The following is a 12408-nucleotide window of genomic DNA, read 5'->3' as shown; positions in this document are numbered from 1 at the left end:
TGGGGGCAGTGGCTCAATTGAGTTTCCCCTTCTCAAATGTGTCAAGTTGACAACCAAGATTAGCTGTTTTTACAGTTAATGAAGCAGGGCTTCGGTGGCAGCACCCAGTGCTGCCAACCCTCCTATGTATCTAGCTGCACCGAGTGTTGCATTCTCAGGAGAAACGCTGTCTCTCTGTCTCAGGTAATCTGCTCTAAGCACATTGGTAGGAGGGCTTAAGGACGTAATAAATGAGGGCCATTTATAATGTTGACTCCCACAGCTTAGATGTATTCTATAGTGTGGTGACGCTGTCCTATGGGCAGTGTACACCTCTCATGGCCACTGCCTACCCGTGTACTTTATCCATCTTGAGTGCATCTTGTCCCTGGGCTCCTTGTGCTCTCCCAGGGTCTCTAGTCCTTCCCCCATCTGCAGAAGATGAATGAGATAAAGGGCACAGGCCCCCGAGTTCCTTCTCCATCTATCGGTGCAGAATTTTCTTCCCATCTCCGTGGTTTGTGGTTTGTCTGTTTTTGGTATAGACTCTTCCTATGCAAACCAAACCTGAGGATCTGAGCTCTATCCCAGAACCCACATGGGGAAGAAAAGAATCAACTCCTACAAGTTGTCCTCTGACCACATACACCATGGCACACACATGCCACCCCCAGATAAATACATCTAAAAGATAATGTCTAAAATATAATGCGATATCCCATGATGTTTACAAGCAAAATTAAGTCTTAATAGGTTCTACATTTTATCTTTTGTTTGACTTTTTTTCTTTTTTGCAATTTTTAAGGACATACAATATTCATGTCTTGTTTGGTTAATTTTTTGTTTGGAGACTGTTTTGCATGTAGTCCTGGCTGACCCTGCTGTGTAGCTAAGGCTAGCCTCACAGTTGTGGTATCCTTGTACACCTACCTCCCAAGTGCTAGGGTTACAGATGTGTTCTACCACGCCCAGCTAACCTTCGTATCACAGTGACCACATACGCCTTTTCATGTAACCATATGCTTTATCAAGTATTAATACACATTTATTTTCAACTTTTGCAATTTTAACTAATATATTCCAGAACACACTCATGGATATATATTTACCATATTTGGGGAAGACGTGCAATGGAATTCCCAAAATATTTGTCAAAATGTGCTTTTATAGCCAAAGCATAGTGATCTATGCCTGTGATCTCAGCACTTGGGAGGCTGAGGCAGGAGGATTGCACATTTGAGGCCTGTTGGAGCTGCATAGAAATATGCACGTGCGTGTGTGTATGTGTATGTCCTTTTTGACTGGGACTTCCTGATAAATTGTTCTAACTATGAACATACAGCAAATCACGCTTTGTAGGAATCACTGAGGACCTTAGGGTCCACAGAGGAGGGGAGGAGGGGGCCGTCTCTGTAGTGCCTGGTTCTGTTCAGGACTTGTTTAAACCCACCTTTTTGTCTTCTGTGGCACAGCTATCTCTTTAAGGTTTCTTATGGGTTTGACTCTCAGTTCTGCTCTGGTAAGCCTGACCAAATTACCTCAACTTTCTGAGCCTCCGTCTCCCTATTGGTCCCATTCTGTCTGCTCATCGTGTCCTTTTGGACTAAACACACAGAACTACAAGTTCAGGACCTGGCACTTGGTTATAAATGTTTTTCCTCTCTCTGGCTTTGGCTCCTTCCTTCCTGCCTGCCATCTTCTCTGTCGTGGGGGGAAGTTCCTTGAATGAACCGCCTTGTGCCGCAGCTGTTGTCCAGTCAGTAGGGAGGTGCTTCGGACGTGTCTCAAGGCCAGCTGTGATAGTCTTTCTAACAGTAGTTGCGGTTCTGTAGCATTCTAGACGCTCTGAGTTGCACAAAGCTGAAAGTGGATTTTCTCTCACAGCTTCTCTTGGAGTGTCCTTGCTGTGGATGAAGCTCACAGATTGAAAAACCAGAGCTCCCTGCTGCATAGGACACTTTCAGAGGTAAATTCACAGGGTAGCTTTGGTTCTCATCTAAATGCCTGCTGTTGAAGATCGACTTTTAAAGAGTGGTTTTCATTTGAACACAAAGTTGAGCAGCAGATGCAGAGACACCCCTCAAACCCTCTATTCACACCTTCCCTCATCATCAACATCCCCGATCAGAGCAGTGAATTTGTCGCAAATGCTGGAACAGTTTTCACATCATCACTCAGAGTCTGTAACTCACAGATTCACTTTTGATATTGTAGAGGCTGCTTGGTTGGGAGAATTATACAATGGCATCTACCCACCATTGCAGTATCATGCATGGTGATGTCACTGCTCTGACAATACTCTGGAGCCCCGCTTCCTCATCCCTCCCCCTAAAGAACGTTAACCAGGTGCATTCTGTAATTACAGCAGTCTGGAGGGTGAGGGAAGACGGCCGCACAGTCAGACCTTTTTAACAAATAGTTAGACCTGAATAGCATAGACTCAACTGAAACCTTTTCTTTCAGTCAGATTACTTCCAGGCTAAATAATCACTTGGGGGTTTGGGGGCAGACAGAATATGTAATGTCTTTCCTTTTACCTTTTGTAAGGCAGTGTTTATTAAAATCTGGTTGTCAAATGTGACCCCACTCCAGGAAAGCGCATTGCACTTTTGGAAGCATTTCACCTCTCTTTGATCATCTTGGTTTCTTTGCAGAAATGACCTCACTATAAATCTGTTTCCCTAGCAGACACATTGGGCATGTTGTGCCTCTTTCCCACTACCTGTTCCAAGCATTTAGTGGCCCACACGAGGACCAGTTCCATACCGTCGAGTCCTCTGCTGTCTTTGTTATAAAGTGTGATCCACTGTTCTCGTCTTCTCTTGGCTTCTCACACTGTTCTGGAAACACGGGCATGACTCCCCGGGTTTTTCAGAGATGTTTGTGAAAAGTGGTCTTTCTCCTAGCTGAAAGGCTCGATCATTCACGAGACTCCTCGTTTTGGTAGTGATGAAGTTTGGCCCCATCCCATAACAAATCAGGTCCAGAGAGGCGTCGGAAAGAAAACCTTTGATCAGTGTTCTGTAGTTACTGGCCTAGAAGTTGCATTTTTGGGTGTTTGAAAGCAGATAGGTTCTGTGGAGATCGCTGCCCCCTCATAGGCATCTTCTGGCTCTGGTACCATTGCCTTCATCTTGGGGACCCTTAACAGTGCCTCTTTCCCAGGAGGTTTTCACGTTAGTCCCTTTGTGCTGCTTTAACGCGGTGCCACAGGCTGGGTCAGAACAAAAAGACATTTATTTATCTCACAGTTCTGAAGGCTGGAAAGTCAGATCAAGCTGTTGGGGACTTTGCACTGTGATCTCATATGGCAGAAGGGCAGGAGAGAGAAGAGAAAGCTAGCTTAATGATTCTCTTAAGTGCCCATGATCCCATTCAAAAGGAGCGGCTATGGCCTAATTACCTCTTAGAGGGACACCCCCTCATACCGCCACGTTGTGTGTCTTGTGGAGGGAGCACATTGAGTGATGGCAGTCGTCATATTCTAGGTCTCCATCCTTGTAAGAGAATGCTTCATAAACTCCTGTGCCAGTTTACTGACGTAGAGTGAGAGAAGAGGCAGGCACAGTAAAGGGGCCCCGGGCTTGTGGATTTGACATGGGGAGATTCATTTTGGACAGGTCAGCGTTCCTTTTAGGTCCTTTTGGATTGCAGATCATTGGATGGTTGAAAAGAGAATTCGTTTATTTAGGTGAGCTATAGTGACACTTGGGAGGCAGAGGCAAGCAGGTCTCTTAGTTTGAGGCCAGCCTGGTCTACACAGTGAGTTCCAGGACAGCCAGGGCTTCATAGTCAGACCCCGTCTTAAAAAGAAGAGAGAGAGAGAGAGAGAGAGAGAGAGAGAGAGAGAGAGAGAGAGAGAACACGAGCGAGAGAGCGCGAGCCAAACAAAACCATTTATTTATTTATTGGACTGAAAGGTGGGAAAGTGGATTGATTCTGTCTGTTTTTATATCTGTCAATTTTAATACAGTTTTCAGTTTATTTATGAAAATCAGAAGTGATCTAAATGCGAAAACAGTTAGTGCCAGACTTTTTATGTCATACTCACAGTGCATTTACCAACTAAAGTTGCCATTATGTGGAAAAATACTTAATATTTAATAAGGAATGTACTTACATAGTATTTTATACACAGACCTTGTAAAGTACTATAAAGGCAGATTGTTTCTGACTTTTATTTTCCAGTTGTAAGTTTTGATGCAAAAAAGGACTCTACTTTGAATCAAAAATTTTATGCATGTCCTAGGAAAAGCTAAATATCATGACTAGTGGTTACCTGTGTGAGCCTGCAGTTTTTGATCTTCTCAACTCTTTACTGAAATACACCTTGTGAATTCTGATTACCATACTTTAAAAAGAATAAAAAGAAATCTCAGTCCAGATAGCTGAAGTACTTCAAAAACATCATCTAACCAGCAGAGCCGGGACTGATGGGTAGGTAGTGAATGGACATTTCAGAAAGAACAAAAGGAGGTTGCCAAGACTTCTGTAGTAAGCTCTAACTGGTCACGTCACATCACTTTTTACTCCAAAGGCAGTGTGTCCTCTTATGATTCACCCAGAGCCAAAATCTAGACAGACAAGAAAAGGGAAAGACCCCATGACCCACTCCTGCATTAACATCTCAGTGTATCTTGTATGTGCATCTGTGTATGTGTGCGCATCTGCATAGTGGCCACTGTATTTTGACATTTAAAATAGCAGACATAGGGTTTATGGCGTTTCTATCTTGTTACATTAATTTTGATAGCTCCTGTTACGTCAGCTTAGGGGTTGACCAACCTTGATCTAATGTCTCTTGTTAATGTTTTTCTTTCTCCTTCTGAGCAAAGCAAACTGATATACGGAGGAAGCAGGGGCGGGGTGGGATTCCCAGCAGTAGGAGGGGTCCCAAAGGAGGACCTGATGTTCCTGTTTCTCTTAACTTTTTATTTCATCACCAATTACTAGTATTTAATTACTGAAAGGAATTTTCTATTTTTGGCTTTCTCATTTGTTCCCGACTGTTCAGGAATATCGTGTGGCACAGTGTCTGGAAAAATACAGAAGTCTTGATAGTCCATAAGGTTTTACAAAAGACATGGTTTTGGTATCAGTCTTGCTTCTTACCTGTAGTGTTAGGGCTCCGTGTGTTAGCTTTTTACTTCTCCATCTCCACATGCACATACATACATGTCTCATTTGTCTCAGTAAGCTCCCCAATGTCATGTGCAACCCATAATTTAACTCTCTAAGACTAACAATAGTGTATCCCATGCTGCTCTGTAACACTTGTGCAGGACGTGGTGTATTGCATCCTTACAATGCTGTCTTCTTTGTAGGACTCCTCCTCCTCCTCTTCCTCCTCATCCTCCTCCTCTTCCCTCTCCTCTTTCTTCTCCCTCTCCTCTTCCTCCTTCTTTTTTCTTCCCCTTTCTTCTTCTTTCTTCTTCTTCTTCCTCCTCGTTCAAACTGGAGTCACTTCCTTTATCAAATAAAACACACAGCCGGAACCGGAGCTTGCCCGTGTCATGTACCTTAGTCCTTCCCACTCGTTGTTGGGTAACCCAGACTTTCCTCCAGCCTGTGGGGGGTTTAATTTTGTTGGTCTGTGTGTTTGAGTTCTCAGTGGTTTTCCGTCTCCTGCTCACCGGAACTCCCATCCAGAACAGCCTCCAGGAGCTCTACTCTCTTCTCAGCGTCGTGGAGCCTGATCTCTTCTGCAGAGAGCAGGTGGAAGATTTCGTTCAGTGTTACCAGGACATTGAGAAAGAGTCCAAATCAGGTAGGTCTCTCTCTTCCTAATCATCCTCAGGAGGGTTTGGCACAGAAGCTGCCACCATATCTAATAGTTGTAGATAGAAGATAGACAACCAGAAGACCCGGGAGGCAAGGAGCCACAAACAGAAGGCCCGTGCTAGATGCCTTGCTGTCCTCACTTGTCGCTTATGCTTGACTCTCTGGGGCTCATTAATTCATTTTTGAAAGAGGTGAGAGGGTCCCTACCACAGGCCATACTGCCATGCAGTGCCCTGTAGCACTCTTTCTTTTTAACCATGCAGTCAAACCACTAGTTTGAGAGAGGTGAGATGTGCAAGTGTATGCGTTTGTGTGTATTGGGGATGGGGAGGAGGGGCATGCTTTATCCTTCATGCAGGTGGTAGCTTTCTCTTGTACCTTTGCCCCTCTGTTCCATAGAAATATCTGACTGCTTATATACTACCCTCGAATGCTTATCCAATATAATGATTGTGTGTGTATGTACTGGTTAAGTTTGAGTTAGAGGGGCTTTTCCCAGCAGAAATCTTGGACTGTAGGCTAAAGATTTCTCCTATATAACTCCCATGATAAGTTATAGTTGCCAGATAAGTTTTAGCCATCCCATCAGATATGATAGGGACATACTGTGCTACCGTGTTGCCTCTTGTTCTGTGAGAGTCCAGTTTAGCTGGTTATCTATCCTGCATGTTTATTTTCTATGTCTGGCAATCCTAACGTAGTGAGATTCTGATTTAGAATGGCTTTGACGTTCTAGATACCTGGTGAGGGAACAAAGGGTTTGATGCCAAAAGAAACAGATTTGAATGCTGACAACGTTGGCAGTCAGCTCTGTGGCTTTGCTCGTGGAGCAGTACTTGTCTCTGATATTAAAATGGGCACAGTTGCTTGCACAAATTCTAAGCTGTAATGCTGCTCAATAGGAATAGATGCAAAACACCCTCCAAATAGGAGAGCCTCCCATACCTAGGACTCTAAGTAAGAGCAGAGTTCTTAGGTGTCCCAGTTCCTGGGTTAAGAGCTAATGGCAGTGAAAGCAGCCAAGAGGTGGAGTAGGAGGAAGAAGTATAGACAGACAGACAGTCCTCCCCTATGATGTGGCTTGGGGTTTTTATGTTGTGGAACAATGCACACTCAGTGGAAAATGCATGCAGATTTTGACCTGCTGCCAGTACCCAGCATTTGTACAGATTCATGAGGCACAATGTAGTGTGTGGATTCATGGATACACTGGGTAGTGATGGAACGGGCCTATCATCTCTTTATGATGAGTGCTTTCAGATGCTGCCTTCTGCCATAGTACATTGTATATGTGCATGAAATTGTCAAAGAAGAAAATCAGTAAAGGTTTGCATAAAAATGCTTTCTTCTTAACTCCGTTGTGCTGTATAGCACATTATTGCTATATAAATGTAAGTGCTCAGTATCAGTGATTGTGAGGGAAATGCAAATCAAAGCCACAAAGAGGACTGGAGATTGGGCCCAGGGCTTTTCCTGAGGACCCAGGTTGTCTTCCCAGCACCCACGTGAAGGCTCACAACATCTGAAACTCCATTCCAGGGATGACACCCTCATCTGATCTTTGTAGGCATTTCACACACATGGTGCCTTTACACACATGCAGGCAAAATGTTAATACACACAGAATTCAAATAAATATTAAAATACAAAAAAAGCCTACAATGACGTACCATTTACCCCCCTTCCCCAAGATCCCAAACGCCAACGAGGGCGTGGAGACTGATGGGTTAAATAGAAATCAGTAAATACAGAGGTGAGGTGCCTCAGAGAGCTAAACAATGCAGCTACTATCCTAGAACACCACAGTCCTGTGAAGGGAGCGGAACCACGCCCACATTGCACTCCTCATGGTAGGCAAGCTAGATAAAGGTCACATGGCACAGATACCCACCAGGATACTGCTTAGCCGCAGAAACTCAAAGATTCTGTCTTTTCCTGGGTTAGTGATGGGGTAAGATTTTCTCCGCTCAGGCTGGGCAGGCATCAGCACTCGCTTCTCAGTCAGCCATGAGAGTGGGCCTTCATGGCGCCTGCATTGCCGAACCGCCTGAATAGAGCTGCCAGTGACGTTGATTCTCTCTGTGTGTCTGTCTCTCTCTCCTCTCTCTCTCTCCTCTCTCTCTCTCTCTCTCTCTCTCTCTCTCTCTCTCTCTCTCTCTCCCTCCCTCCCTCCCTCCCTCCCTCCCTCCCTCTCTCTCTCTCTCTCTCTCTCCCTCTCTCTCTCTCTGTGTGCGCGCGCGCGCGTGCACGCACTAGCAAGCGTGTGGAGGTCAGAGGACAGCTTGTGTAGGTCCGTGTTTTCTTTCTACCACACGGATCCCGGGATCAAGCTGTGGTCATCACACTTGACAGCAATCACCTTCACCCATCGGCTGTCCTGCTGGCTCTCAGCACTGTATTTATTAACTTTATTTTCCCTAACTGAAAACTTTTTAAAGCATTTTTAAGGTAGACCAGGATAAGCCATGCTGTTTGGTAGATTCCGAATCGTGTTCAGTGGCGGAGTGCCTGCCTTCATTCTACACTCTTACCTATCCGTCTTTCTTACACAGCCAGTGAGCTGCACAGACTCCTGCGGCCTTTCCTCCTGAGGCGAGTGAAAGCTCAGGTGGCCACAGAGCTTCCCAAGAAGACAGAGGTGGTGATATACCATGGCATGTCAGCACTGCAGAAAAAGTACTACAAGGCCATCTTGATGAAAGACCTAGGTATGGGGCTGTGGCTGTCGAGAAGCTGAGAGGGCGTGGCTTTCAGGCAGGAAGTGCTCAGTAATCAGGCTCCCTCTGTACAAGAAGTACAGGAAGGGGCGGGGTCTTAAGTTCTGAGGGATTCTCAGGTGGGCTGGGCTGGCAGTGAGGGTGGCTGGGGCTCTCCAGAGTAGCTCAGAGTTGGTTGTTGAGTTCAGTTCGTTCTTTCCTCTGGCCCCATTTTCCTTACTGCCTTGAAGCCAGCACTTCTGAGCGCTCTAGTCCTGCCCTGTCTTTCCGGCCCATTGGACGCCTAACGAGCTGCAAAATGTTGTTGACTCAGACTCACCGGGAGGCGTGGGGAGTAAGAAGGGAAGCATCTCTTGATTTCCATCTTGTCTCGTCCTGCTCCCCCACTCCAGAACAGTTAGAGTGGGAAGGGTGAAGGTTGGAAAAAGGATAGTAAGGTGCTAAGTTCATTTTACAGTTTAGTGTTCCTTCTTAAGCGAGAGGGATGGCTAAGCAAGCTTCACACATGCCTTCCGTCCAGTGGGAGGCTACATGTGTGATCAAGTCTGTGAGGCTGTGGAGATGTGGGAGGAGAGGGTTGCTTTGGTAATCTTTCATTCCTCCTATTGTCTTTATGATTTCAGATGCATTTGAGAACGAGACGGCAAAGAAAGTCAAACTCCAGAATGTCCTAACGCAGCTTCGGAAGTGTGTGGACCACCCATATCTGTTTGATGGTGAGTGGATAGTGCACAGTCCCTCCTCACTGTTTTGTTAACAGTCTGTCCCTAAGACCACAGCAAGGTGCGCCCCTCGGGGAGGTGCGCCCCTCAGGGAGATGTGCCCTCCAGGGAGTTGTGCCCCTCAGGGAGTTGTGCCCCTCAGGAGGTGCGCCCCTCAGGGAGGTGCGCCCCCCAGGGAGGTGTGCCGTTTGTATCTTTGGCTGCAGTGAGGTTGGTGGGTTTATGCTCACTTTTTTGTATCAGTGTTACCTCACACATCTCTGTTGGTTTCTTAACATTCTTCCTAATATCCTTTTAGATTATGTTTTTCTTTTCTTTTCTTTTTTTTTTTTACTCCAAGGTTCAGTCATAGACTCTACACTATGTTTGTTTTGTCTTTTTGTTCTCTGAGAAGGTGGACATGTTTTAAGCTTATTTTCTGCTGACCCCCACTCCCCTCTCTTGGTATTGACATTGGAAAATCAAAGTGTTCTCCAGAGCCGCAGTTTGGGTTTCCCTGGGTGTCTCCCCACCGTTCATTTCTCCGTTAGGGAGTCTGCTCCTAGCCAGGCACATTACTGGAGATGGGTTCTTTCTTCCCTAGGTGTGGAACCAGAGCCCTTTGAAGTTGGAGAGCACCTGATTGAGGCCAGTGGGAAACTTCACCTGCTGGACAGGCTGCTGGCATTTCTGTACTCTGGGTAGGCAATGGGTTTACCCTGGACAGGCTGCTGGCTTTTCTGTACTCTGGGTAGGCAATGGGTTTACCCTGGACAGGCTGCTGGCTTTTCTGTACTCTGGATAGACAGTGGGTTTACCCTGGACAGGCTGCTGGCTTTTCTGTACTCTGGGTAGACAGTGGGTTTACCCTGGACAGGCTGCTGGCTTTTCTGTACTCTGGGTAGGCAATGGGTTTACCCTGGACAGGCTGCTGCTGGCTTTTCTGTACCCTGGATAGACAGTGGGTTTACCCTGGACAGGCTGCTGGCTTTTCTGTACCCTGGATAGACAGTGGGTTTACACTTAGTACTTTGAGCTGGTAACCATTAAAACCCAAATGGTGAAGAGCCATTTCTTGAGATTGGTCCAAGTTTCCTTTCTTCAGGGCCTGGATTAGGGTTCTCCCTTCCCTGCTACTGCTCCTGGCCCTGCCATCCCATCCCTGCACCATCATCCTTTTGTCAGGATTCCTATAGCCATTAGGATCCCAAGTCAGCATTGGCAGTGTCCTCTGATGTGCCGTCTGACTCACCAGTGTGTGGTGTCCTTATCTCTGTGACCTTGTTCTGTTCCCCCAGGACAGAGACAGCACTGATCTCTTCTTCCACGATTGCCTGTTAGCAGCTTGTGTTGAATCAGTATTTATCACAGGGACTCAGTTAGTGATTCCGCCCAGGTACTCTTCAGGTCTTAGTTCAAACTCAAGGGGAACTTGGGGGACATTTTCTCAGAGACAAGCATTGGCCATCAAAAGATCTTGTGTAGTAGTGTTTTGCTGCTTGGTTTTTAGCTTGTTCTCCGAGGAAGAAAAGGGATGACTTCAGGTGTCATCAGAAGTACTGCCTATGTTTTCCGAGACTCAGTCACTTACTGGCCTGGAGCTCAGCAGTTTGCCTAGACTACCTGTCCAGCAGGCCTAGGGGAGCTTCTGCCTCTGCCTCTTTGGGGCCGAGATGCTGTGCCTGCCACAACTCCCAACACTTTTTACATGGGTTCTAGAGAGCAAGCTCAGGCCTGGTACTCATGAGGCAGGCCCTTTACTGATTGAGCCATCTCCCCACCCCTAACGTCCCCCTAGCCCATGACGTCATTCTCCTTATTTTATTTTTTTTAAAGATTATATGTATTTTATGTGTTGTCAGTTTTGCCTACATGCATGTTATAGTCAGTGTACCGTGCATGTGCAGTAGCCATACACAGGCCAAGAGAGAGTGTCGAATCCCCCGGAACTGGAGTTACTGCTGGTTGTCAGCTGCTTGATGGGTTCTTGGGGTCAAACCCAGGTCCTCTAGAACAGAGCAGCCAGTGCTTTTAAGTGCTGAGCCATCTCTCCAGCCCAAGACTTCATCTTTCTTTTCTTTTCTTTCTTTCCCATGCAAACACAAGTTTATTTTCCGACGCATTGGGACCTTCAATCACCCCCTTGTGGCGAGTGACTAGAAGGCGACCCCGAATGGCTATAACAAGCAGTTCTTATACTTTTTAGGGGTACAGGTTACATCAGCAAGGTTATAGTTTAAACTTATTGGCTAAGCGTTTTGACCTTTGAATCTATTGGCTAGCAAGCACACGACATGTGATTCAAACTCTTATCTGGGACCAGAGGGTCAGGTAACTGTCAGTACATTCTGCAGCGTTTCAAGAATGTCCTGTTCTAGGGGCTGGGGATTTAGCTCAGTGGTAGAGCGCTTACCTAGGAAGCACAAGGCCCCGGGTTCGGTCCCCAGCTCCGAAAAAAAGAACCAAAAAAAAAAAAAAAAAGAATGTCCTGTTCTTGCTCTTTCTAAGAATTGTGGCTGGAGAATTGAACTTGGCCTAGCCTTGACCCGAGGCGGGAAGCTGGTACTTAGCCTAACCTTGACCTGAGGCAGCGGGTGTAAGGCTGGCGAAAGCCCCTGGGGTCCCCAAGAGCTACCTGCCTTCTACCAGGCCAAGCCTCTTTATAGCTCTTACCCTTTAGTAAGAACTAGGGTCCTTCATTCCCCCCTTTTTCTTGCACAAGCTCCAATCCTAGAGCTATACTCAGATGTCTTGGAGAACTAACTCATATTCTTCAGGTCTCGTCCTCAGGGTCTCATGTCGTTGGCCCAGGACCATCAGCCGCACTGCACCTGTTCTCTCTCTTATGAAGGCTCTAAGCTTGTTCAATATGCAGGGTCCAAAGGTCAACAGTAGTAGGAGAATGATTAAGGGTTGTAAGGGGGTGGATATGAGGGTGGTTAACCAAGGGGAGGCATCAAAAAGAGAGTGATACCAGCGTTTGGATTTTTTTTTCTTTTTGGCGCTGCTCTTAACTTTCTCATACTTTGGCTAGGGACTCTCTAACCCCCGAGTGATTTACATAAAAACAGCATTCCTCATGTACTGCAGCAAGATGTAGTCCTCCCTGTTGTGAAAACACCAAAGCTAGACCTCTTCTGTTCTGTAACGCAGCCTCCACCAGGGAATCAACATAACTTTCTCAATGGGAGATGGATTTCCCTAGGCATTGAGTATCTTCAGCAATATGT

General features: G+C 46.2%; 1 protein-coding gene across 8 annotated transcripts in view; it reads left to right on the top strand.

Moving 5' to 3' along the window:
- Chd1l (chromodomain helicase DNA binding protein 1-like) overlaps window positions 1–12408 on the top strand; it is an 86491-nt gene that overhangs the window by 29705 nt on the left and 44378 nt on the right. For all 8 annotated transcript variants that reach the window (XR_010063611.1, XR_005501136.2, XM_063281904.1 and 5 more), the window contains 5 exons: window positions 1864–1945; window positions 5584–5746; window positions 8313–8468; window positions 9101–9193; window positions 9783–9879. Coding sequence is in view for 6 of the 8 variants with exons in the window: in XM_063281904.1 (XP_063137974.1) it covers window positions 1864–1945; window positions 5584–5746; window positions 8313–8468; window positions 9101–9193; window positions 9783–9879 (591 nt within the window). In the remaining 2 variants the exon portion in view is untranslated. The remainder of the gene's footprint in view (window positions 1–1863; window positions 1946–5583; window positions 5747–8312; window positions 8469–9100; window positions 9194–9782; window positions 9880–12408) is intronic.

Source organism: Rattus norvegicus, chromosome 2, assembly GCF_036323735.1.
Source record: "Rattus norvegicus strain BN/NHsdMcwi chromosome 2, GRCr8, whole genome shotgun sequence".
In the NCBI taxonomy this organism is placed as follows: domain Eukaryota; kingdom Metazoa; phylum Chordata; class Mammalia; order Rodentia; family Muridae; genus Rattus; species Rattus norvegicus.
This window is presented reverse-complemented; position numbering and strand designations above follow the sequence as displayed.